The 26,537-nt window shown below is 41.7% G+C and overlaps 1 protein-coding gene across 2 annotated transcripts in view; it reads right to left on the reverse strand.

Annotated features, from left to right (window-relative positions):
• adamts9 (ADAM metallopeptidase with thrombospondin type 1 motif, 9) overlaps nucleotides 1-26,537 on the reverse strand; it is a 66,262-nt gene that overhangs the window by 12,083 nt on the left and 27,642 nt on the right. For both annotated transcript variants that reach the window (XM_070549355.1, XM_070549356.1), the window contains exons 26-32: nucleotides 25,136-25,378; nucleotides 22,955-23,116; nucleotides 22,672-22,848; nucleotides 15,331-15,501; nucleotides 13,456-13,632; nucleotides 4,152-4,322; nucleotides 3,852-4,046 (exon numbers count right to left, since the gene is read on the reverse strand). In XM_070549355.1, the coding sequence (XP_070405456.1) occupies nucleotides 3,852-4,046; nucleotides 4,152-4,322; nucleotides 13,456-13,632; nucleotides 15,331-15,501; nucleotides 22,672-22,848; nucleotides 22,955-23,116; nucleotides 25,136-25,378 (1,296 nt within the window). The remainder of the gene's footprint in view (nucleotides 1-3,851; nucleotides 4,047-4,151; nucleotides 4,323-13,455; nucleotides 13,633-15,330; nucleotides 15,502-22,671; nucleotides 22,849-22,954; nucleotides 23,117-25,135; nucleotides 25,379-26,537) is intronic.

Genomic DNA, 26,537 nt, shown 5'->3' on the forward strand with positions numbered 1-26,537 from the left:
CTATCTATCTATCTATCTATCTATCTATCTATCTATCTATCTATCTATCTATCTATCTATCTATCTATTAACACGACAATACCACAGATGGTGAGATGTTTGTATTTTCCCTCTAAGGTTTGAATTATTACCTTCGTCTTCGTCTTCGTCTTCCTCCGCTTATCCGGGTCCGGGTCGCGGGGGCAGCATCCCAATTAGGGAGCTCCAGGCCGTCCTCTCCCCGGCCTTGTCCACCAGCTCCTCCGGCAGGACCCCAAGGCGTTCCCGGACCAGATTGGAGATGTAACCTCTCCAACGTGTCCTGGGTCGACCCGGGGGCCTTCTGCCGGCAGGACATGCCCGAAACACCTCCCCGGGGAGGCGTCCAGGAGGCATCCTGACCAGATGCCCAAACCACCTCAACTGGCTCCTTTCGATCTGGAGGAGCAGCGGTTCTACTCCGAGTCCCTCCCGAATGTCCGAGCTCCTCACCCTATCTCTAAGGCTGAGCCCGGCCACCCTACGGAGGAAACTCATTTCGGCCGCTTGTATCCGCGATCTCGTTCTTTCGGTCATTACCCAAAGCTCATGACCATAGGTGAGGATTGGGACGTAGATCGACCGGTAAATCGAGAGCCTGGCTTTCTGGCTCAGCTCCCTCTTCCCCACGACAGATCGGCTCAGCGTCCGCATCACTGCAGACGCCGAACCAATCCGCCTGTCGATCTCCCGATCCCTCCTACCCTCACTCGTGAACAAGACCCCGAGATACTTAAACTCCTCCACTTGAGGTAGGACCTCTCCCCCGACCCGGAGGTGGCAAGCCACCCTTTTCCGGTCGAGAACCATGGTCTCAGATTTGGAGGTGCTGATCCTCATCCCAGCCACTTCACATTCGGCCACGAACCTACCCAGCAAGAGCTGAAGGTCAGAGCTGGATGAAGCTAGGAGGACCACATCATCCGCAAAAAGCAGAGACGAGATTCTCCTGCCACCAAACTCGACACACTCCACACCACGGCTGCGTCTAGAAATTCTGTCCATAAAAGTGATGAACAGAACCGGTGACAAAGGGCAGCCCTGGCTGAGTCCAACCCTCACTGGGAACAGGTCCGACTTACTACCGGCTATGCGGACCAAACTCTGGTAAAGGGACTGAATGGCCCTTAACAGAAAGCCACCCACCCCATACTCCTGGAGCGTCCCCCACAGGGTGCCCCTGGGGACACGGTCATAAGCCTTCTCCAAATCCACAAAGCACATGTGGATTGGTTGGGCAAACTCCCATGCCCCCTCCATCACCCTTGCAAGGGTATAGAGCTGGTCCACAGTTCCACAGCCAGGACGAAAACCACATTGCTCCTCCTCTATCTGAGATTCAACTATCGATCGGACCCTCCTCTCCAGTACCTTGGCGTAGACCTTTCCAGGGAGGCTGAGGAGTGTGATCCCCCTATAGTTGGAACACACCCTCAGGTCACCCTTCTTAAAGATGGGGACCACCACCCCGGTCTGCCACTCCCTAGGAACTGCCCCCGATGACCACGCAATGTTGTAGAGACGTGTCAACCATGACAGCCCTACAACATCCATAGCCTTGAGATACCCAGGACGAACCTCATCCGCCCCCGGGGCTCCGCCGCTGTGTAGTTGTTTGACTACCTCAGCAACTTCTGCCCCCGAGATCGGACAGTCCATCCCCAGGCCTCTCAGCTCTGGTTCCTCCTCGGAATGCGCATTGGTGGGATTGAGGAGCTCCTCAAAGTATTCCTTCCACCGTCCGACTATAGCCTCAGTTGACGTCAGCAGCTCCCCATCCCCACTGTAAACAGTGTGAGCGAGTTGCTGCCTTCCTCTCCTGAGGCGCCGGACAGTTTGCCAGAACCTCTTTGGAGCCGATCGATAGTCTTTCTCCATGGCCTCCCCAAACTCCTCCCACGCCCGAGATTTTGCCTCGGCAACTGCCACTGCTGCACCCCGCTTGGCTATCCGGTACCTGTCTGCTGCCTCCGGAGACCCAAAGACCAGCCACGCCCTGTAGGCCTCCTTCTTCAGCCTGACGGCTCCCCGAACCTCTGGTGTCCACCAGCGGGTACGGGGGTTGCCACCACGACTGGCACCGGCCACCTTACGACCACAGCTAGCAACAGCCGCCTCGACAATCGCAGAGTGGAACAAGGCCCACTCGGACTCAATGTCCCCCACTGCTCTCGGGACGTGGTCAAAGCTCTGCCGGAGGTGGGAGTTGAAGACCGTCTTGACAGGTTCTTCTGCCAGGCGTTCCCAGCAGACCCTCACTATGCGTTTGGGTCTGCCAGGTCTACGCGGCATGTTCCCTTGCCATCTGATCCAACTCACCACCAGGTGGTGATCAGTTGACAGCTCCGCCCCTCTCTTCACTCGGGTGTCCAAAACATACGGCCGCAGGTCAGATGATACGACTACAAAATCTATCATCGACCTGCGACCTAGGCTGCCCTGGTACCAAGTGTACCGGTGGGCATCCTTATGTTCGAACATGGTGTTCGTTATGGCCAAACTGCGGCTTGCACAGAAGTCCAATAACAAAACACCGCTCGAGTTCAGATTAGGTGGGCCGTTCCTCCCAATCACACCCCTCCAGGTCAAGCTGTCATTGCCCACGTGAGCATTGAAGTCCCCCAGCAGGACAATGGAGTCCCCTGATGGAGCACTATCTAGCACTCGTCCCAGGGACTCCAAAAAGGGTGGGTACTCTGAACTGATATTTGGCCCATAAGCACAAACAACAGTCAGGACCCGTTCCCCGACCCGAAGGCGCAAGGAAGCGCACTGTTACCCTCCAATTAAAAAAAACGGGTCCCAGGTGAGGGATCAGACAAAGGGCAGCCCAACGACTCCTTATGAAGACAAACATAAAAGGAAACTATGTTCCTTCGCCCGGACGCGGGTCACCGGGGCCCCCCTCTAGAGCCGGGCCTGGAGTTGGGGCAGGTTGGTGAGTGCCTGGTGGCTGGGCTTTTACCCATGGAGCCAGGCTAGTCACAGTCTGAAGAGCAAACAGTGGTGCCCCTCTCTATGAGCTCACCACTCGTGGGAGGCACCTAAGGGGTCAGGTGCAGTGTGTGACGTGTGGTGGCCGAAGGCAAGGACCTTGATGGTCTGATCCTCGGCTAGCTCTCGGTACGTGGAATGCCACCTCTCTTTTTGGGAAAGAGCCGGAGTTGGTGTGTGAGGTTGAGAGGTTCCAGCTAGATATAGTTGGACTCACCTCAACACATAGCTCTGGCTCCAGAACCAGTGTCCTCGAGAGGGGTCAGACTTACCACTCTGGAGTTGCTCCCACTGAGAGGTGCCTAGCTGGGGTGGGCATACTTGTTGCCCCCCATCTTGGTGCCTGTACGTTGGGGTTTATTCTGGTGAATGAAAGGGTAGCCTCCCTCTGCCTACGTGGGTGGGGGACAGGGTCTCAAACTGATTCAGAAAATCCTTTATGCTCTTAAAGCTTGCACTGAGGCTCCTGCTATTAAAGTGAATTATTGATAATGACTGAGCTGCTTAGTTTTTGTTCCCCTTAATAAAACACTCATTGTTTATATGACTAAAGTAATTATTGTCAGGGTGTATCTCATCTGAATTGTTTTGTTGTTGATGTTCGGTGGTTACAAATGTTCCAAGTTCTGTTTGACTTAAGGTATTCACAGTCCAGTCTTCATCTTTAGATGAAGATATTCATCAAGTATGCCAGTCTTGCAGTATTTTAACTGAATTTGTTTAATTTGATGATCATAGCAACAGGTGTTTCATTAAAATTCTTAGGTTCGTTTTCACAGGAATTATAAGGTTAATTAGCAGCTAGATGTTTCAGTCAAAGACATGAAGCTTTCACTCACCGGTCCCCAGGTTCCAGCCCTCCACTCCGGTGGTGGAGAGCACGGACCCAGATCACAGGGCATGTAGCTCTCTGGGGGCGTTCCAGGGCAGTTGGACAAAGACTGATGACCGTACTCATAGTTGTCATTCTCTACGTGGACCTCGCTGCAGGAGATGAGACGCTGGCGGTAGCCCTGCCCACAGCTGACCGAGCACTGGAGAAGAGAGCAAATTACCGTTCTCCTTGCGAACTTTTCCACAACACGGGAGATAACAGTTTAAATCTGACCCAACCCTAACTCATCTGTTTGTCTGCTCACCTTGGTCCATTCTCCAGTAATCCAGATTATTTCACAAGCATGTGTGTTGCAGTTCTCTATGTCTGGTGGTCTGATCTGGTTCACACAGTACATCTCATGCACCTCCTGCTGGTTGTAATCCACACAACGCAACGCACGCCTTCGGTGGCCCGAGCCGCATGATTTGCTGCACTGTTGAAAGAGCAAGAGAGAAGGTCGATGTTTCCTTATGAACTAGTTAGTGTCTCACCTCTCCCGTCATCAAATGGTGCAAAATGCAGCAGCACGCCTGTTGACGGGTTCGAGAAAGAGGGAGCACATCACCCCAATTTTAGCTTCGCTGCACTGGCTGCCTGTCGATTTTAGGGGCCAGTACAAGGTTCTTTTATTGGCTTTTAAAGCTGTGCATGGCCTTGCTCCGCAGTATCTGTGTGAACTTTTAGTTACTCACTCCCCGTCTCGGTCACTGAGGTCAGCCGACCAGTTTCTCCTGGAGGTGCCGAGAAGGAAGAGAAAGCTCAGGGGTGATAGAGCTTTCTCAGTAGCAGCCCCAAGGTTGTGGAATGCACTCCCAGTCCAGATTAGGATGGTTTCGTCACTGTCGGGTTTTAAATCACTTTTAAAGACTCATCTGTTCTGTTGCTTTTAATTCAGTTTGAGAATGCATCTGTTTTTAGTAGCTTTTACGTCAGTTTCATATGTTTGTTTTTGTCTTTTAACTTTTTGATGAACTTTTATCTTATTTTTAGCATTATAGGAAACTTCTGTTCGTTTTGACTTGCTAGGCACTTTGGTCAGCTTTTATGCTTTTGTAAAGTGCTTTATAAATAAAGTTGACTTGACTTGACTAGTTAAGTTCATGGGCACACTTTATTAAAAGACTCATGCATTAAAAATGAATGGCCCTTCAATGGGTTATTTATCAGTGTAAAAAAGCAGTAGAAGTAGAAACCAAAGTACCAAAATGGTAAAAAATAGAATAACAAGGTGTAGCTGAGACAAAAAAAAAAAACCTGAGCTGAGGACTTGCTGAAACCCTGAGGAGACAATACGTAAACTCCACCTCTTACAAATGTTTACACAACTTAACCAATCATCTGTCTTCTCAGTAGTTTTAAACCTTTAGAGACATCACTGATTAATACAATGTTTAACCCATCCCTACCATTCTCAGAACAAGTTAGATAAAACCAACAAAAGGCTTCAAACACAAATAATCTCTTTTGATTTGTTCTATAACTCAGATTCAGATGTTTGATAAAAGTGAAAATTCAAATCTACCTAAATCACAACAAAAATTCCTCTAATTTAACCAATTTTAGGACAACTTTCACCAAAACCCAGTAGAGTTCAGATGCTGACCATGAGTCACATCTACAGATGTCAAGTCTTTGTTTTTGATAGTGAAGCTATTGTTAGGATAAAAGGTGGTAAATGCTGGAGGATGGAGAAACCAAAACAACACTGCTTAATGACAAAGCTGTAAAAACAGCAACTTCTGTGGACACAGCTGCAGCTTTATGAGCACTTTGGTTGTTTTTCATTCATTTATTAGATTTAATCTTTGTTTTGGAAGTTTGTGATGCGAGGCTGAACCTGAGCACCAGGAGAAAAACCTCCATTGCTAGCACACTGAAAGGAAATGAACAGGTGAATGATTTTTTTTATGTGTTGAACCTAGGTGTTAGATATTGTATACAGAGTAACTCATTTCTTTGTGAATACTGAACCAGAATGGGTGGATGGTAATCCTAATGACAAGTTGTTTGAAAGGAATCCTGACTATGTTCCGCACTCCTGTAGATGTTACAGAGATTCTAGATACAGTAAACAACTGTGAATACAAAACTTCAACAGATTGTAACGATGCTGATGTATTTATTAATAAAAAAATATGAACAAGTCACCCTCTACCAGAGTCTTACTCCACTCCCACTTCCTGTTTGAAAAATGCAACAAATGCTGTTGCCAGGCAGACCAAGATGGCAGAGCCACTAACAAAAACACAAGTTTTAGGCAGAACATTTATATTTTAACTAAGATGCACTAAAGTGCCAAATTATTGACTTCATGTGTCCACGATTAGACACTTATTCATATAGATTATCAGCAAAAAAAAAAGTTGATTTGGGGTGAATCTTTCATTAAATTTAAAACTAATCAAATTTTCATTATTTTTGCATGTGTTTCCCCAAACCTCTACACAGTAGCTTAAAAATGGTAGTAGTAACATGTTATATAATATACACAGTGCCCTCTGATTGAGAATGTGTTTAGTTTTGCCCAGTATTGCAGTTCCACATTTGAATTTAAATCTGGCATTGCTATTGGCTAAGAGGTACCCTATGGTGTTAGACGGAACAATATGATGTCACAAAGCCCCTGGAACACGAGCTCCAGAACCGGATTACAGGCGTCTCTCCCCCTCTCTCCAAGCACTAAACTATGATGCATGAACGGATATTAACCAGTATGAGACAGTTGACAAACGCTCATTAGTTTATTATTTTAAATCATTAATATTATATTAACTGACCGATTATATTAACTGACACCAGTTTAAGCTAACATTGTTAACTCACAAGCTGCTTCCCCGTTGTTTTCCTCACATCGCTGTGCAATCTTTCTGCTTTGGCCGGTCGTTTCTCACTCTGGTTTGTCTCTGCTCACTGGGGCGTGCAGAAAACTCATAACTTTATGGTTTTGGTCCATCAGAAGTAGAATTAGAAACATGTAGTTTCCTCTGTGTCAGCGACAGCATTACAGTTTTTCTCAGTCGCTTTGGTGCGTTTCTCAGAACACTATTAACATTTGCACAGCAGTTAGTGCATTTCTCAAAACAATTAGTGCAAACTGCAAAACCTAGTGGATAGCCTGCAAAAGCACGTCACATGCTCAAAATTGATAATCCATTCCTCAAAAGCAAGTATTCATGTCAATGAAACTGTCAGTGCCATCAAAATGAAAAGTCTTGACACCGTCTTTATAAACAAGATAGTCAAATGGCTTTGTCATGTTTTCACTATGACAGTTTATAATTTCAGTGTTTTCCATTGCAAGAATATTTGGTGACACCAGGAAAATGCTCAAGACAGCACTATGCCCTACTTGTACAGCCATTTGACATGTGCAGTAAAGTTACTGTAGATGTTATGGGAGTTTTGGGAGTAACTGAGACACTGAATACGTACGTTTTACATTTTTACTGTATAGAAGTGTTTGTAATTCTACAGCATTGTGCAAAAGGAAAATATGCTACAGTCACTTGTTTACTGTAGAATACAATGTGTAAACAAAAAAACACCCTTTTGGTAGAGCTGTGCACAAATGTGAACAATATACAGTACATGTAACAGTACATACAGTATTGCACAGTACGGTAACATACAGGTACAGTAAATCATTCTGGCACATCCAGACTTTTCTGTCTGTCTGGCCACATATTTTCATCTACATCACAATGGATGTCATCCCTCGCAATGCAGCGAGGAAAGTATCTCCTGGAGTGGAGAAGTATACAGAAGTATAGAAATGGTACACACTAGCTCCTGCTCAGTTCATATATGCTTGCGAATTGAGGATTCACCTCCTCATGAGTGACAGATGAAATTGACCTGTGATCAAATGTTCAATTTAGGAGACATTTCCAGAATAAAATGATAAAGAAAGGTATAGAATTTGCTTGACAGATGACTGATATTTGACATTTGATAACTAGTTCAACAATTTTGTGTGTAATGACTCAAGCAATGAAAGTAAGACTATTAGTTTTATTGAGAGTGACTATTCAGCATCCATAAGTATAATTCATTTTGACTGACATGACATAAGCAAATGGAAATGTCAAAAAACAGCAGAGAAATGTATGAAAGCAACTGATACATGTCCAAAATCATTTGCAGTTTGTTCAGAGAAAGGAGAAATTGCTATTATGATGTGCACAAATGACTAAATGTTGTGGAGGTTGAACTAATTGTTATGAGAATTTTAATTCTGATCTGAGAAACGCACCAAAGCGACTGAGAAAAACTGTAGTATCCATATTTTTCTCTGGGTTAAGCTAACAGGACTCTCTCTGCTGACATTACTTGGTTTGGCAAAAACGTTTTAAAGGGTTGAAGTTTCTATTATGTTTCTCTAAACATCGGTACATGGGAGTCTCTAGCTTGAAATTTGCTCTTTAAATAAACTTCACGGTAAAAGGGTGAGGTACTGCCTGCAAGTGGAATATCCTATCAAAGTTTCTTCATTAACTTGTATCATTTTTCTCTGTTAAACTTAAAAACATTTATTTAATCCTATGTGGAAGCTACAGTCTCTGGAGTCTTTTAAAGACACTCCTGAACTTTCATATATGTTTTCCGTCTCCCTCTCAAGGCTAACGTGTAAAGCACTGTAGTAAAATCCAATCTCTTTCGTGCATAAGACACGTTTACTGGCTGTTTTCTAACTTGTGTGCCCAAACACAGACATTAAGCACTGTTTCAGCATTAAATAAAGTTTTCACCAGGGCTGTATAACTATTTTATGCCTGGCCAAACACACTAACTTCGGTGCAATCATTTATTATTTACCTATCTATAATACATGCCGTTCTAACTCTTTCGCATTCTCCTTTTCTTTTCCTAAATTCCTCTGCTATGGGATTTTTGATGGCTCTGTTTTTGCTGAAGTCTCTAAATCGAGGGTCTATGTGATACAAAGCAACAGTCAGGCGGCAGATCGTGGGTCAAAAATTATATGGTGTGGTAAATAGACGTGGGCCTCCTTAACACTACAGCTCTAAAAATGAACATAAGAGCAAAAACTTTTCAAAAAACACAATTTTAAGGTGTAAAAGATGTAGAATATACGTTTACACCTTGGGTTCAGAATAAACAGGCTTTTCTTAGACGTGAGCTTCCTTCTAGGCTTCCAAGATATGTTGCTTCAAGCAGTCCACGACCATATTCTCAACAATTCTGTCTCTCCGACACAAAAACATCAGAATATAATCTTCGGGCACGTCAAGCTTCACACAAACACTCTTAAAGATTTTGTTGATTTCTGTACAGCTCTCCTTCGAGCAAATTTGTTGACCTTCCTCATCAGACCAGATTCTGTCAAAGATCCTTTTATGAATTGTTTGAATTGATTCTGGTATAGATTGGGTAAATGAAAGTTTAGTAGCGTGCTCAATAAACATCTCAACAAGCTTACTAACATATTGTTTAGACGATTCTAGTTTGTCCTGACAAGTCACAACGTCCAATCAAAAACGTGCTTCAGGTGTCTGCGCAGTCCCATCAGAGTTAACGTCTGCTTGTGAGTCGAATGGCTCGATCTTCAAAGACAACTCAGAAAGGTTGTCATTTCCTAATCTGAACTCTGGATTTAAAGTGGTCCTACTAAAGGATTCAGAACACTCAGAATGAATGTCACTAACTGAATCGATCTCTGGAGATAAATTTCTGCCAAACACTTTGCGAACAAATGAAGCTAAGCGTTTAGTGATGGACGTTTTCTTGGACTGTTTAAAGTCATCCACCTTTAAACTGTTAAACATTATGTTCATGGCAATTAAGTCTAAAAGATCATCTTTTGTGAATGTTATGTGATCACTTTTGAAGTCGGCCTCGATTTCCTGTAAGAGCTCACTTACCATCTGAGATTCCTCTGGGTCAAACTGAGCAACAGGTTTTTGAAGGGCAAAACTATAAAATGATTCCATAAGCTCAGTAACTAATTGTTCTACACTTTTCTCCTCTATGCAGACATTTTTCTCCTCTGACCAAGAGACTGGCTTAGAAAAAGCTTTCCGTACAGATGACGATAACCTTGAGACGATGTTTGGTTTCTTGCACAGTTTGAATAAACACTTCTTCAAACACTTGACAATTTTTCTCATATCAGTTGGGTCTCTGAGAGACATTTGGAACAGAAGATAGTCTTCTTGAGCTTCAACTTTCTCACATACCGTAAAAAACAGTTGTTTCATTAATTCCTCCAGATGTCCTGTGAACGTTATATTCACATCTTTAATTTCAGATGAGACTTCCTCAAAGAGCCATTCATTCAACATCTGAATCATCTTAGGGTTAATTTTTAAAAACGATTCTTCAATAGCTATATTAAGAAATGTTTGAATTGCTCTAGCAATAAAATCCTTTGAGGATTCATAATCCCCGCAGTCACATCTAATAGATGATTGATTAGGCTCAGGAACAGATAGCTTAACACGTTCCCCCTCTATGCAGACATTTTTCTCCTCTGACCAAGAGACTGGATTAGAAAAAGCTTTCCGTACAGATGACGATAACCTTGAGACGATGTTTGGTTTCTTGCACAGTTTAGATAAACACTTCTGAAAACACTTGACAATTGTTCTCATATCAGTTGGGTCTCTGAGAGACATTAGGAACAGAAGATAGTCTTCTTGAGCTTCAACTTTCTCACATACCGTAAAAAACAGTTGTTTCATTAATTCCTCCAGATGTCCTGTGAACGTTATATTCAGATCTTTAATTTCAGATGAGACTTCCTCAAAGAGCCATTCATTCAACATCTGAATTATCTTAGGGTCAATTTTAACAAATGATTCTCCAATAGCTATATTAAGAAACGTTTGAATTGCTCTAGCAATAAAATCCTTTGAGGATTCATAATCCCCGCAGTCACATCTAATAGATGATTGATTAGGCTCAGGAACAGATAGCTTAACACGTTCCCCCTCTATGCAGACATTTTTCTCCTCTGACCAAGAGACTGGCTTAGAAAAAGCTTTCCGTACAGATGACGATAACCTTGTGACGATGTTTGATTTCTTGCACAGTTTAGATAAACACCTCTTAAAACACTTGCCAATTTTTCTAATATCAGCTGGGAATTTGCAACACATTACGTACAGAAGCTTGTATTCAGGACTTTCAACTTTCTCACATACCTCAAAAAATAGTTGTTCGACTAATTCCTCCAGCTGTCCTGTGAGTGTTATATTCAGATCTCCCATTTTATTTGAAACTTCTTCAAAGAGCCATCCGTTTAACATCTGAATTCTCTCAGGGTTAATTTGAAATTTAGATTTTTCAATAGCTATTTGAAGAAATATTTGAATTGCCCTAGCAATAAAATCCTTCGAGGATTCATAATTCCCCCAGTCAATATCTTCTTCAGAAGATATCATATTTTTTGGACTAAACCCTAGATTATATTCAGGGTCCTTCATGATTTCATCCATGGTGGGAAGTGTTTGACAGAATAAACTCTTGAGTGAATTATTAGACAATGAGGCTAGATGTGTAAACAGTGTTGCCAACTGGTGTTGACTGAAAGTAGCTGAAGTTCCCCCCAAAAGTCACTATATGTTACGAGATGACGTCACGTGCTAATTTGCATACGACGCAATGACGTCACCACGTTTGCGTCGTGACGCCACCGGTCTTGTAGAGTAAACATGAGAGTAAATCAAATAAAACCCGCGTGATTTTATTTAAAAAATTATTATTATTTTTATATTTTATTAAAATAAAAAAAACATAGAATACAAAACAGCAGCCTTTAAAACATCAAGGAAAGATGGCACATAAAAATGGAAGGAATATTTCTATTTCATCTGAAGAGAATGGAACTTGTCTTCACCCATCGTCACCCGCGAGCTACACATGTAGGGAAATCTGTCCCACTTAAACACCGGCTTTCAGCCACTCCCCCTGCTGCGTCCGTCTGCTTTCGTCTCTTTTCCAAGCGAGGCGCTGCTCAACTCGAACACGGCCATTGACTCAGCGTAATGCATGTGACAACTTTTGTTTCTGCGCATGCCTGTAGCTATCGTCCATGGATCGTAACCTAGGTGAAATCCTCTTTATACTGTTATATTGACTTTGGGTGATATCGCCCAGCCCTAACTCACTCACTCACGCATTCACTCACTCACACACAGCCAGAGACGTGTGGGAGGAACCGGAGCACCCGGAGAAAACCCACGCATACATGAGGGAGAAAATGCTAACTTCACATGGAAAGGATTTGAACCGGCGGTGACCTCGCTGTGAAGCTAAACTTTCTACATCGTCTCCAACATGCAGCCCCGTTTTTTCCCCTCTGGCAGTGTGTATACGCACACACACACACACACACACACACACACACACACACACACACACACACTATATATATATATATATATATATATATATATATATATATATATATATATATATATATATATATATATATATATATATATATATATCCCACACCCATACCCTGCCCCTGCCTCCCCACTTTCTGGCTGGAGGGCAAGAAGCCAGCACCTCCATGTTGACCACCATTGTGTTTGTCTGTTAGTTGTCAATAAACAGCTAAATATCAGTGAAATAAAATCTATTACCACGGTTAACACACATAGAGATGTAAACTGCACAAGCAGATGAAAGAAGGACAGTAAATGTAAAATTTTACAGATTTCCAAATGATAAAATATGCTGAAGGCAACGGTTTCCTTTTATTTATTTATTTATTTAGTTTTTTTTTTGTTCATCTGCACAAAGATGTGCTAGAAGATCTAAAGTAGTAATATCAAAATCCCTAAGTTTTATTCTGTTAGTTTAAATCATGGAGCTACAGCTCTGGATAATGGCTGGAGACGGGGTTCTTGCCCCAGCTTTTGTGAATGTACGCAGTTTCCTGAATGTAAACGATAACATTCAAGGGGTCAATAATCAAGCTGTCTTTGTGCATCCCATTTTCTCTTTCTTTCTGCAGGTCTAGAAGCACATTCTTTCATTCATTATTTTTTAACCTCCTTCCCCCACCTACCTCTTCCTTTCTCTCCCCCTTTCACTTTCACTTCTGTCTCCGTGTCCGTTGCGATTTAAAACCACCGAAAATATTTCATATAAAGTTTTGTTGTCGGGTGCGGCATTATAGCAGAAGCTATAACGCTCCACCTGTGAGAGAAAAACTGTAAGGCTTGTCTCCAGCATTCAGACATCAATTCTGATAGCTTCACAGCCAGACAGGAAACGGTAAAAAATAAATTAAAAGATCAGATCAGAACGAAACAGCTAAGCTGCATCAAATGTTCCATAAAACCCCATATATGTATAAACAAACCTGAAACCATGGTTCCGCCTTTGAGACAAGAAGAGAAAAAACTTTTAAGGCCTGGACTTTGACCATGAGGCTTGCTGCCTCCCCCTCCTCCCCCCACGTTACCCCCTGGCCTCTAACATGAGCAGCGCCTCCACCTCACATGGCAGAGCACATTCATCTCTGAGCGGGTTAGACACAGCAGCTGAACGACACGTTTTAGTGTTTTAACATGAAGGTTTTCGCCCTGACTTACCATCTGCCAGTCACCCTCTCTCCACCGGTACCGAGAAGGACAATCTGCGACGCGGCAGCTCTGGCTGGACGGCGGCCGGGAGCGATGAGGACAGCCGGTCTCCAGAGGGCTACGACGCTCTCCAACCTGGCAGAAAACCTCCCGTCTCTGGAGGCCATCCCCACACGAAGCTGAACACTAAAACAAGGTAAAACTTCAATAGTCTGAGTAATTTTATTATTTCACACAATTATGTTATGACTTGCTTATAATAATGTGAACTATTTGAACTTTTTTTTTATTATTTGAACCTTCCAGATGTTAGAAGTTATGCAAAAACATCTTTTTTTTCAGTAAAACTTTTGATCTAACTGCAGCTTTGACTCCATCTTTTATCACCTAATCAGAGTTTAGGGTCTTTAATAGTTTTATGGTGTAAAAAGATAGGATTAAAATTTTGGACATGTGCCATTTTATTAGATAATAATGAAAATCATCTTGTATAAAATGACATCACCTCAGTTTCAAAGGTTTATATGCTAGATTTACCGATACCGTTTTTAAGGACCAATATCAATTTAGGGCTTTTGTGCAACACTGAAACCCATTTTTGGTTATTTTCTATTTACCTCAACTATAATTGATGAACATTTTTCAACCTAACAATCATTCTGAAACTAAAAAGGCCCATATGAATGATTTATTTTTCTACGAGTGTGAATGAGTGCTTAGATTTTTCAAAGTTTGGCTACTTTGCTCACCAGTTAAGCCGAATATCGGCTGAATATCGGCTGATTCCAGTCACCTGTAATTTTTGATGCACATCTCTTTCATTCATTCATTAAATACATAACTGGTCCTCAGAACATCACTGAAGCACTGAGGTGTTTGGTTAAACCTGCTTCTGCCAGCAGTTTAGAGTCAAAAAGTTATGTTTATGTATGGATGTTGATCATTTTTTTCATTATTCAGCTACTAATGATATGTTTATGGATTTTCAGAATAAAACAACACTTTCAGTTTTCTTTCTTACAGATGTTGCTGCTTCAAGTCAGTATGGACTGCAATGCAATTCTGTTGGATCACATTTAAACATCTGTTTCTGTGTTTTAGTTTAAAATGTGCACACGAATCAAGAAAAATATACAATTTCCCAAACTGTGTCTCCAAATGTGAGGAGCATTTTTTGTTAGGGTTACATTTAATTATTCATTGTTTTGTTCTTTTGGCATGTGTCCTGCTCCAGAGCTGTTTTAAGGATAAATGCATCCTCTCTTGGCGTATGGAGCACATTTCTGTGTCTGTGCTCGAATCTGTGAGGTGAATTTGTAGAAAGAGATGGAGAAAATGAAATAAAATGAGTTAAAGAGGGGAACAAGCACAGCACAGACACCCAGGTGCATTTTGTGAGTTTGTCTGGCTCGCTGACGTGAGCAAACAGCCTCAAGGAAAAGACCAACATGTGGTTCCCATTGTGGAGGCTCAGGCAACAGCGAGAAGATAAAAGACAGAGAGGAGAAGAAGGTGAGGGACAGAGGATGAGGGATAGGTGAGAGGGGGAGACTTCCAGTGGACGTGAGCTCAAAGACAGGAGTTCACATCCCTCCAACTGTTCGACTGTCTGTACTGAGGTGTCTCATCCACACCAGCCTGCACCATCTCAACCTCTCTGTTCTCTGACAGCAACAATGTGAGGTGTACAGGCTCCCTATTTCGGTTGTTAGAGTAGTTCATAAATGTTGCCAGGCCGAGCTGCAACATGTTTCAAACACATGGACATCCTTGGGAACAAGCTAAGCATTAAACTGTAAAAAGCAAAAGGAGGTGGGTGGAAAAATGCTGACATGTCTGGCAGCGTGAGAACAAAAAGACGTGTTTTTGTCCAAGAGTCCTAACCTCTCCCCAGCTGCCAGTCTTCCACTTGGGGCATTGTCCACCTTTGCAGCGCTTCTGCTTGCTGGGTTTGGAGGACAAGCGATGACAGCTTTCCTCTGGGATCGAACGCCCGGACCCGTTCACACAGCTCACCCTACGGGACTTGAAGCCTCTTCCGCAGGAGGCAGAACACTGCAACATAAAAGAGGATTGGAAAAGCAGAAGTGTGTTTTATTCTTAAGGGTTTGGTTCATAAATGGGTGAATAGTGAAAAACGTATATCACAAAACTTAGATGTAAATGTGCATGTTGTCCACCAGCACAGCTGACCCGGCAGCAGTTTCTTTCATGTCCGGTTCGCAGAGTTACTGACAGTCTAACACACGGCGAGACACAATCACACAGACACAGCAGTGCTACAGGACGGAGTGGAGCTGGGCTCGGATTATCAAAGGGGCGCTGCACGTGGGGATGGATATGATGCGACAGGCTCAGAGTTGAACGAGTACACGGCCCAGCGTGTGGTTTTATCCTGACCGGCAAAGGACTTTAGAGGACAGGAACACGCTGCAACCTCTCACCCCACCCAAAGGGAAGGGTTCTTACAAAGGAAGGAGCGTGTAAACCGTATTCTTCTTCACAGTGAAAAGCAGTCAAGGTAACCTGAACGTGCTGGATTTGTGTGAATCAAACTAATGAATGAAATGTTAACTAAAATGTTCTGAAGTGATTGTTTGGGCAATATTGTGCTTAAATGAAAATAAAAATGTTTTATTGTTGTTTTTGTTTCTTAGTGAAACGATTTCATGAATTTGAAGTTTTCACTCAGATGTTATATTTTTAATGCCAACAGCTGGTGCGACTCCAGGAAACTGCTCTTTAAGAGATTTCCAACAGTGAAACTGGGATTTCTAGTAAAACGTTTAATCAAAGCAGCACACCACCAGATTGTTCAGATCCAATGTGGGCTCAGTTCTTCCTTCACTTCACTGACTTCTTTCTCTGGCACAGTGTTCAAAATGCCCATGGGAAAAAAGAAATGAGCCACTATGCATTTCTACATTTTGGGGAATGTGAGCCCTTTGTTATTTTAAACCCTGATAATTTCCCAGAAATCTGCACGTGTTGATAGGACGAAAATCTGGGAAAAAGACCTCCATCTCAGATCAAACGTGACCTCTGACCTGCCAGCGCACCACTGTATATTCTGGCTGACACCTCCTTTTGTTCAAGCCACTGTTGCTGACCCCCACACTGGCCACTGACACACATTATACCAGAATAAAGAGGCCTATGCGAATGGGGGTTGGGGGAGGGTGTTCAAAGGCTGATAGCAAGTTCAAAGCTGGGCTGGCACCAGTGAGCCCCTTCCCAGAAAAAGCAGGGAGTTCATGAGTGAATGAGCACAGAGAAAAAGAAATGGGAAGTTTGTCGAAGCAATGCTACACAGGACAGATTCGCCATGATGGAAGGAGCTTTGCACTCGTGGCATACACATTCAAATGAAAAGGTCAGCAGAAGTTAACTTTCCAGTGATTGGTCTATAGTTTCATGAAGAAAATAATCATCCAGCTGGTGAGTGGGACCGTTTCACAGAAATGTAGTTATTTTTTTCTATTATTCCGTAGCTAGATACTTCTTTATCCACACATTCTTATTTACAATAAAGCATGAGCTGATTTGCAATATAATTTATATATATATATATATATATACAAGCCATTCGAGTTTCCAGTGAGTTCAAATTTGTTTAGTTCCATATCTTGCCTGGTATGCATTTTGGTCTATAGGTAACAAAATGTTTTATTTAAGTAAGAATGAAAAATACACCTTTGACAGTACCTGTATTTCACTTTAATCCTTTCTGGAAAACCAACAAATCCATTAAAAAAAATTAAATATTGACAACATCATAATGAATGCACAATAAATACAGATAATTACATAAATATACAGAAAAATTCTTGAAACAGACTAACACCGCCATTGTTGTACATGAGACGTACATTGTCCTTATTTCAAAAGCCTGTTGATATGTTTGTATGAAACAGTACTGCTGTTAACATCCAGTGAATGACCACAAATCAATACAATTTATCACTAAATAGGAAATACAATTTTTCTAATGCTTAGACTTCTAATCACACACGTGACTCGCTAAATGCAGTAGCTTTAATTAGTAAATGATTTGTGGTGAATGAAAAAAAAGTTTTTCACTGTTTTGTCAACAGGCTGTTAAAATAAGCTCTGATGTCAATACAGACTTTTATGACCAGGAGTCGGCTGCTGGCTGGGATGCTGGCACAGCCACCCGCAGCCACTGGTTCTAGAACTAGATTAATATTCATTTTGCTCCAAATTAATGGAAAACGTGAAAATATTAAAGAGATGTAACACCTCAGGTCTGTGTTCAGGACCATTGAATGTGCCGCATAGCTCCAATAGCTCATGCTTAATCTTAGAGCATCAAATTCCATCCAGGGCAGGGAATGAGTTAACTTAACCAAGACTGAGGTACACATCAGGTTGTTTCAGAATAAGAGCTCCATTAATATTCCCTGAGCTCATATTAATCACGTTTAATATTCAACATAACAATCCTTACTCTTAAAATATTGTTGTAGTTGACTTATAAGACAATTTCTTATTGTAACAAAGTCTGGGATACACTTTGATCAATGCACAAGGTCATAACATCGCAGAGCAGTGAACATCCAACTGCCAGTAGAGCACAAACCAATCCAAACATTTCCTTCGTGATGCATCTTCGTTGTTTGGCTAAAGCACCACTGAAGTGTAGGCTATCACTTTTTAATGGCTAGTTGTGTTGTGTTTTGTTTCAAGTGAGGTAATATTGAGTATATTATATACTAACATACTAAGCAATCTCTAAGACAACATAAAGGATTGTTAGCACTCTTTAACTTGCTATTTTGCCACACAAAAATACCTGCATCATAAATTCTAATGACCACAAACTCAGCGAGACACAATATTTTACAGCACTCATCAGCAAGCATTTGTTGGTGTTTGGTGTTTTTACAAGACATTTCAGGCCCTTCAGTTTGTGTTATTTTTGGGTCTTTTACTGGCTTAGGCCTCCTTCACACTGGATGACAACCTTGCTATGAAATAAAAATCTGCCCGAATGTGGGTGGTTCATGCACGGTCTTGGCGTTTTCTTAACCCTTTGGTGCATAATGGTCACTACAGTGGACAGGTACTCAAAATTGTTATTCATTTGTTTTTGCTATTAAGCACAGCTGTTGAAGATTTTATTGCATTTGAGCCCCTCCATTTGGACTTCAGTAAGCCAAGCCAACATATTTCATGCTCAGAATGCACGCTGCCCACTGAAGTGGACATGTAATAAATTATTTGTAAATTATAAAATTTTACAAAAAATATTTGTTGAAATTTGTTTCATTCACACCTAAAGACAAATAAAAAAAAAGTTAAAAAAATCATGGTTGAAGATTTCATAATTCATGTATCAAAGGGTTAAGGCGCTTTGTAGGAACACAATGAGCTCCAGGAAACAGGAGCTGAAACTGAAAGTTTGCAGCGATTATTTTCTAACAGGTTAACTATTTGATACTGTTCACATGTCCTCACCACAAATAGCTCTCAGAGTGACATTGCTTTTAGCAGTTAGATCAGTGTTGTAATGTGGCGTTTATACCTTATTCAAATCAACAAACCAACCAGAAATTTGGATTTAAAAAGGTATAAAAAGTTAGTTGCAAGTAGATCCTGTCATGGTCCGTGCCAGCCTGTAACCCGGTTTTCTCCTCTGAGCATTGTTTTCAAAGGTGGGCGTGTCTGAGAGCTCCCAGCTGCAGCTGATTTCACCATCAGGCCCAGGGGATTTAAGGAGCAGTGTGACACTTCACCACGCCGGATGATTACTCTGTTTGCATGTGATACATAGTAAGATTATGGTTAATCATTATAATGATGGCAGCGGTTCTGAGTAGTTTTGTGTTATGCCAATCACAGCACTCTCTGTTCAGTGGGCCAATCTCAGCACTCTATCTGTTCAGTGGGCCAATCGCGGCACTTCATCGGTTTGGTGTGCAGGATGTTACTGACTGAGAGGAAAACCAAAGCTAGCGACGACGCATTTGAAATGGCTTTGGCATCATTTTTGGACTATTTAGACTTGGGCATTTCTTTGAATCAAGAGCAGATATGGTTACTTAAAGAAATACTATGCAACATTTTCTTGAGCCAGTATGTGCTAAAATGACCCTTTACAGGATTAATGAAATGTCAATTCTGTGGCCAGAATATTCAACATGAGTTTTAAGAATGTGAAGCTGATATGCCCTGCACTGCTTCCAGCACGTTTCCTGCATGTTGTAGATTATGAACACAGCTGATTTGTTTGATTTAGCAATGAATCACTCCTGTAGAAACTAATGAAGGCTTAGCTAACATTTCAGCTGTTAGATTAAGGTGTTAAAAAGACGAACACACAGCAAAGAGACAAGTTTCACTTTTGGTTTTACTAAACGGACACTAGGTGGTGTTAAAAGCAAGTAAAAACTGCCAAGTCTGCCTTTAATATCTTTGACATCTGGAGAGGCGAGTACATCACATTGTCCAGTTGTATGCAGACACAGTTTTATAGCTGTTAAATCTGCCCTCCCACTGAGATCTGTTTATGGGCCATGACCAAACTATATATTCACATACATAGGATGGTTTTCCAAACTACTAAGCACTAGTTTCAAGCTTACACTGAACTATTTCAAATAATTTTGTCCCGGTCTGGGTACTGCTCTGTTTGTTTCTTCCTGAGTTTCTTCCCTGCAGGTGGGTGTGGCTGAGACCCCCCAGCTGTCTGGCATCATCATCACGGCACCAGAGTATTTAAGGAGCAGTGTGACTCTTCTCCACACTGGTTGATTACTCAGTTTGGGTAGATCGGATCACCAGTCCTGCACTTCTGTCAGCAATCTGCCTGTTTGAGTGTTAACCCGTTTGCCCGTCTGCTCAGGTTCCCATCTGCTTCATCTACTCCTGTGACAATAACCCCGGATCTTCATACCACGTCTCACTGCCCTCCTCTGGTCGCCCGCTCTCAGTCCCCCACTTGCCACTACCTCCAGGGTCTTCCACTCACCCAGACCTGACTCATCTCCCCCCGCTTCCCTTCATCCTGAAAAACGTAAGCCTCAGCGACTGTTCATATCCTCCTGCCATCTGCCCTCTAAAACTTCTCAGCATACTCACTCTGTTCTCCTCTCTAGATCCCATCACGCCGAGGACCCGTCCTCCGAATCAGCCGTTATCCCTGCTTTTTTGCTGCGCCCTGAGTTCTCGTTTATTCTCCCCCTTATTTTAATAAATCTTATTTATCTTACCTTCCGTTGTCCTTGGTGATTCTGTATGTCGTGGGTCAAACACCTGGTACCCAACATGACAAATTTACTTGAAAAATGGAAGTGTAATGGGACATGCAATGAGGGATGCTTCTTCTTAATTGGTCTTCCCTTAGGTGTGAACATAATGGCCTAACCCTAACCCAAATGCCTGATGAACCTGAGATCTACTACTGAGAACGTGTCCAAAAATTGTAGTGCATCACCAAACAATGCCTTAGCTGCTACTAAAAATATAATTTTAACAAACTTTTATTCTAAACAAAGTAGATCAGACCATGGTTCTTGGCTATATCTACTTGAAACACATTCCATGCAGATCTTTACTGGTGCAGCTTAAGTAGTCATTTGCAGAACCATTAATAGTAATTTTATAATAGCAAGATTAGCCCTGGAAATATTCTCCATTATAGTTTAGTTTCACGCAGATTTCATTTGTTTGTCAACCTGTTTAGCTTGTTAGTTAAATAGTTATCAAAAGTCCTTCTGTACTACTATAGGGACCCTGAGATTTGTGTCAGTTTGAAAATCAACGTAGCTGTATCTAGACGTCGTTGGGTGGGACAAGGTCTGGTAGGGAGTGATCATGTGTGTACTTGGAAGTAGGGCTGGGAGATACGACTGAATATTTCGTCTGTATGTTAGAAAATATCTATTGTTTTATATGAAGGTCTATCGTTAACCCATGGTTAGGAGTTTTAGCAGTAACTTACTTCGCGATGCACCTTACAGCCCATGGGCACTAGCCATACAAAAACAAACATAGAAGAAATATGGTAGCTGACACGGTTAAGACCAGCGTAATTTTCAACAGGATGACATGCCGACCCAAACGGAGGAATTGGAACTAAAAGAAGGTCATCTTCTGGTGCACGAATGTGGTTGTGATGTAGGAAGCTACATGGAAATGAGCTATATTTGAAATTTTATGACATTTTTGCCATAACGCCCAGCCCTACTTGGAAGGATCTTTGTGAGTTTCAGGTGTAAAGAACATTGAAGGGAATGCTGAAAGAAAATATTTGGTTGGTACAAATATGTAGCACCACCCTGATTGTGCTCTCTGAAGGAAATTAGCTGCAATCAATCAAATATTTAATAGGTCATGGCTGGGCACAACGGGCTTGGCATCCAGGGAAGGTGGCCTTGTTTGCCAAAGGCAAGTGCATAAACTGTAAAACATTGTGTCCTATTAGGATTAGTAACTTCTCTAGAAACCACATGTGCCTTAAGAATATCTGAATTCAAAATTTACACAAAGCATTTTGAAGATGTGTATAAAACATGTTTACATAGTACACAGACAATGTTTTATGCTCCTAAAACAAAACTTTAAGGCTATATGGTGTAGCACCTCATGACTGAAAATTATGAGCCATTCTTTGGATAATAATAGGCAAGGCATTGTTATGCATATTCCTGATATACAATAAAAGTTCAACGTATTTGCATATGAACAGTGATTGGCTAAATGGGCGAATACAAAGAGCAAGGACACAAAATTAGTCAATTATTAAAGTTATTTCTATATACATCAGATCAAAGGGAAGTAAAATATATTTATTTACCTTAATAAATTATCTTTAAAACAATATTTTACAGAACTAACTTTGATCATGATCATGATTTTTTTTAAACTATTACAAAATGAAAAACTGTTTTATCTATAATAACTAACAATAAAAACTATTGCGCTTGCAGCTGTCTCTGAAGTTTGTTGTAAAGATTAGCTCTTTTTTGGACTTTTGGTTCAAGCATAAAAGACATGAACTTTTCTAAATGTCTCGAAGAAATCCTGAACAGTTGCAGGCACTCAAGAGGGAGCAGGAAGTAGATGGGATTTATAGAAAACTCAAGGAAGCTGGAGCGTAACACCCACATTCATCCTGCTTCGTTCAAACACTTTGAGAGAGTAAAAACTACAGCAGCTTGAGAATGTGAGGTTGGAAACAAAGAGTATTTTTTACGAGCGTACCGAGCTCCATTGGTCCGTGCTCCAGTGAGGACTCGAAGGACACAGGTGAGTATTGCACTGCTCTTGGTCTGGTGGCTTGTCATGGATCTCGCAGCTCAGATCACTGAATTGCTCGCCGTTTGGACGATGACACACCACCTGCCTCGTCTTTATCCCACCGCCACAAGTCTTAGTACACTAAAGACAGCGGAAGAAGAGATTTTTGTTACGTAAATTTGACAAAAGTGTTTCGAAAAATCAAGCTTCAGTAGATTTAAGGATTCTGAAACGATGCCTGTCTCACCTCTCCCCAGTTGCCGTAGACCCACTGGGGACACGGCCCTGACTCACAGGTTCTCTGCTCATTGGGTCGATTGCGATCCTCACAGTTGTTGGCCGGGTAACCATTCTCATCCTGGCACACAACAACACGCCGCTGGAAGCCCCCTGCACATGTGCTGGAGCACTGCAGTAACAGGGAGAAGAAATGCACATTTAAAATTGACATTTTGAAAATCATGCAACAGCAAGCAAAACTCACAGCTGTAAAAATGACCAGATAAGCACAATCCCGAGCATAGAGAAATATTGAAAAACTGAAAGATGTCATGATTCTGAATCAATATTTAAAGCAGTGAATCGAACTGAGAATTTAAATGCAAACTTTTACTGTATTATTATTATTATTTTTGTGTGTATGATGAAATTCAAACTCCGACTGCTTGGTGGCAGCAGTTTTTATCACCTTCACTCTGATGGAACAACGAGATCTTGCAATAACACTGGATGGCTCTGGCCTGAGTTTTACAATAAAATCCAGTCTTAAAAATTGGAAATATTTTCAGTTTTAATATCGCAATATACTGAATCATCTCTCCTGTATCGTGACATATATCATATCATCAGATTGTTGCCACACACCTCTGGTTGGATCCAAGGTGCAGCTTTATACTTGAAATAAATGAGCATCTCTACAGCTGCTTAAAACTATCATGAGAAACAAAGGAAAGACTCACAAAAAAGGCTTTTATTTCTCTGTCCAAAACAAGATGATCAGAGACTATTGCCAAAAGAAAATGTGATTTAGTAATCCTGTTACTTCCTTTTTTTTTCTTTTTTCTTTTTTTTACAAAAAGCCACTTTTCTTGAAATCTTTTAAATCGGCCAATCACAATTTTTTTTTTCAATCAATGTGCTGTGGTCACTAGAATGGATAAATGACTTATGAGTCATTTTCAGTGGGAAGACAGCTCTGGCACTCCTGTTTCAGGAAATCAATTGGTTGGGTTGGGACAGAGGAAGGGGGCAGGACTTGGCGTCTTCCTCATTAACATTTATGACATGCAAACATCTTGCCTCTGATTGGCCAACAACAATGCAACTATTCTTGCTTCCTCTGTTTGCTGTCTTAGTTTGCTCTTCTTTCTTGAGTAAAAGAAATGCAATGTTGATGTTTTATCTCCACAATTAACAAAATCCTGAAGGAGTTATGCTGTGCTGCAGAGTTGCTATTGCTAACGGTTAGCTTCTACTAGCCGAGATGCACTCTGATGTCTTCTGGCCGCTCAATCAACAACAGTCATCCACGGTCACAAGCCAAGGTTGGTGAGTGCATGAATGCAAATTTTACAGTGTGGCGTAGATCTGTGTGGCTTTTTCTGACCTGAGCATTTATTTCCTCGGTGGCTAATGCAGGCGATAGGGGTTGAAGAGTATTTTTTCATGATATCATGCATGATCAGTGACAGATTGTATTTCATAAAGAACAAGAATTATGTGTTTCTCAGTGAACCTCCTCTGTTTAAGTTGTAAAACAGACTTTTGATTCAATCATCACAAGTCTAGATGTAAAGCTGGTTTGATGAATTTACAGAACGAGCTAGGTTTTGAATGCAAACACAGACTCAGACCACTCACCCCGCCCCTCGGGTATATTCCCTAAGATGCTTCTGCCGGAACTGAAAATCTGCGATGCCGAACGAAACGAGAAATTTTGCTAAACACCAGTCGCCGTCTTCTAGGTCCAAACGTCTATTGCTGTCTGTGACTTCAAATGTTTTTCTTTCGGACTTCGGTAGTTTGTGCTAAAGTTGAAGCAGGTGGTAGCAGTAGGTGGAGAACCTCTCACACCAGTTGTGTTCTGCTGCTAAAAACACGAGTGTGTAATAAATAGAGAACCCAGGGAGGTGCCACGGTTTTGTGAGACCAACAACTGGATGGTCCAATAGTTATTTTCAGTTCGAAACGTGTTACTGGCAAACGTTTTTAGGCAAATGCAAGAGAACCAGTTTATTATTATTATTATTATTATTATTATTATTATTATTATTTATATATATTAATCTCCACAACATATTTATAGCTATACTATATTAGGACGTTAAGAAGCATGAAAAGCTAATTTTGTTCTTCACATTTACCATTGCAGTTCATGACACATTTAAAATGTGACATAAACTGCCTTTTTGTGTGTGAGATCCCTTACCGCACCCCAGGGTCCGGTACGCCATTGATGGGATTGGTCAGTGGGCAGGTTGCCCCTGGTGCTGGTGTCTGGTGAGGACGGTCGGGACACACTGGAACTGGACAGGCACTGAGACATGGCACAGTCCTGCTCTGTGGCAGGACGATCTTCAGCGTCACATTCGTTTGTGTTTACTTCCTGGTCACTGAAGTTAACGCACAGAACCTCTCGTGTTGTCTTCCCCTGCCCACAGGTCACGGAGCACTAAAACACAGAAACAGAAATGAAAGATTTAATTGCAAAAAGTCACTTTGGATGTGTAAAAATTTCTATAACTGACCAGGAGATAAATAACAAATGTCAGGAAACATTTCCAAGTAAATACAACAATTCTATGCAAAGGTTTTGATTCACCCCTCATTTCGTCCACATTTTCTTCCATGGAGCTCAATTTTCTTGCAATCCTTAAACGTTGCATGAACAGTACCTTTTTAAAGTCAATATCCCAACTAATAAAAGAAAACCTCGAAGCACTTCCAGAAACCTGGAGAGATATTGGACCATTCCTCTTTAAAATATAAAGAAGTTCTGTTTCCTTTGAAGCAAATATAAATAAATCAGACATGGCTCACAATGTATACACAAGACACAATTTCAGGATAGCAAGCTCCTTTATTTAACCTAACCAGGTTAGGTTTCTAGTTTTAGATTCGAGCAAAAATATTTTGAAAAGCGAGGAAAAAAATTCTACTCTGTCCAGACTTCAGCTGGTTCAAAATGCAGCAGCAAGGTTCTTGACTGCAGCTAATAGATGACACCACATTACACCCATCTCCAATGTCTTCACTGGTTGCCGGTTCAATTTAATAATGTTAAATTCTTGTTTTAGTTTTCAAGTCCTTAAAAGGTTCAGTCCCTTCCAATCTGAGTGTGTTGCTCCACCCCATCGCCCTCCTCGTCCCCTCAGGTTTGCAGATCAGCTCCTCCTCACTGTTCCTAGGGCACGTTTCATGACTCACGGAGAAAAAGTCTTCTCCTTACGTGAAACTCTCTGCCCCTCCAGGTTTGGCATCGCCTTCATTCGTCGCTTTTAAATCTTGTCTGAAAATACACTTCTTCTCCTTGGCTTTTAATTCTTAAGCCTGGTTTTAGTATCGAGTCTATAGGTTTTCCTCCATCCCATTTGGAGTGTTCAAGTTGACATTCATTGGTTATTTGTTATTTTTTGTATGGTTCTAATTTGGTTTTTAGTCCTGTTTAAACCTGTTATGGTCTGCGTTCTGCGTCTCCCTCAAGTGCCTCCTTGTCTGCAGCCCCCTCCTGTTCTCCCTCCAGGTGTCCCCTTAGTGTGCTTAACAAATAAAAAGGTACATTTTCTGGGTCTGTTGCCATACCATCGGCTAAGAAAGAAACCAGGCACACC

Source organism: Nothobranchius furzeri, chromosome 3 (assembly GCF_043380555.1).
Source record: "Nothobranchius furzeri strain GRZ-AD chromosome 3, NfurGRZ-RIMD1, whole genome shotgun sequence".
Classification (NCBI taxonomy): Eukaryota; Metazoa; Chordata; class Actinopteri; order Cyprinodontiformes; family Nothobranchiidae; genus Nothobranchius; species Nothobranchius furzeri.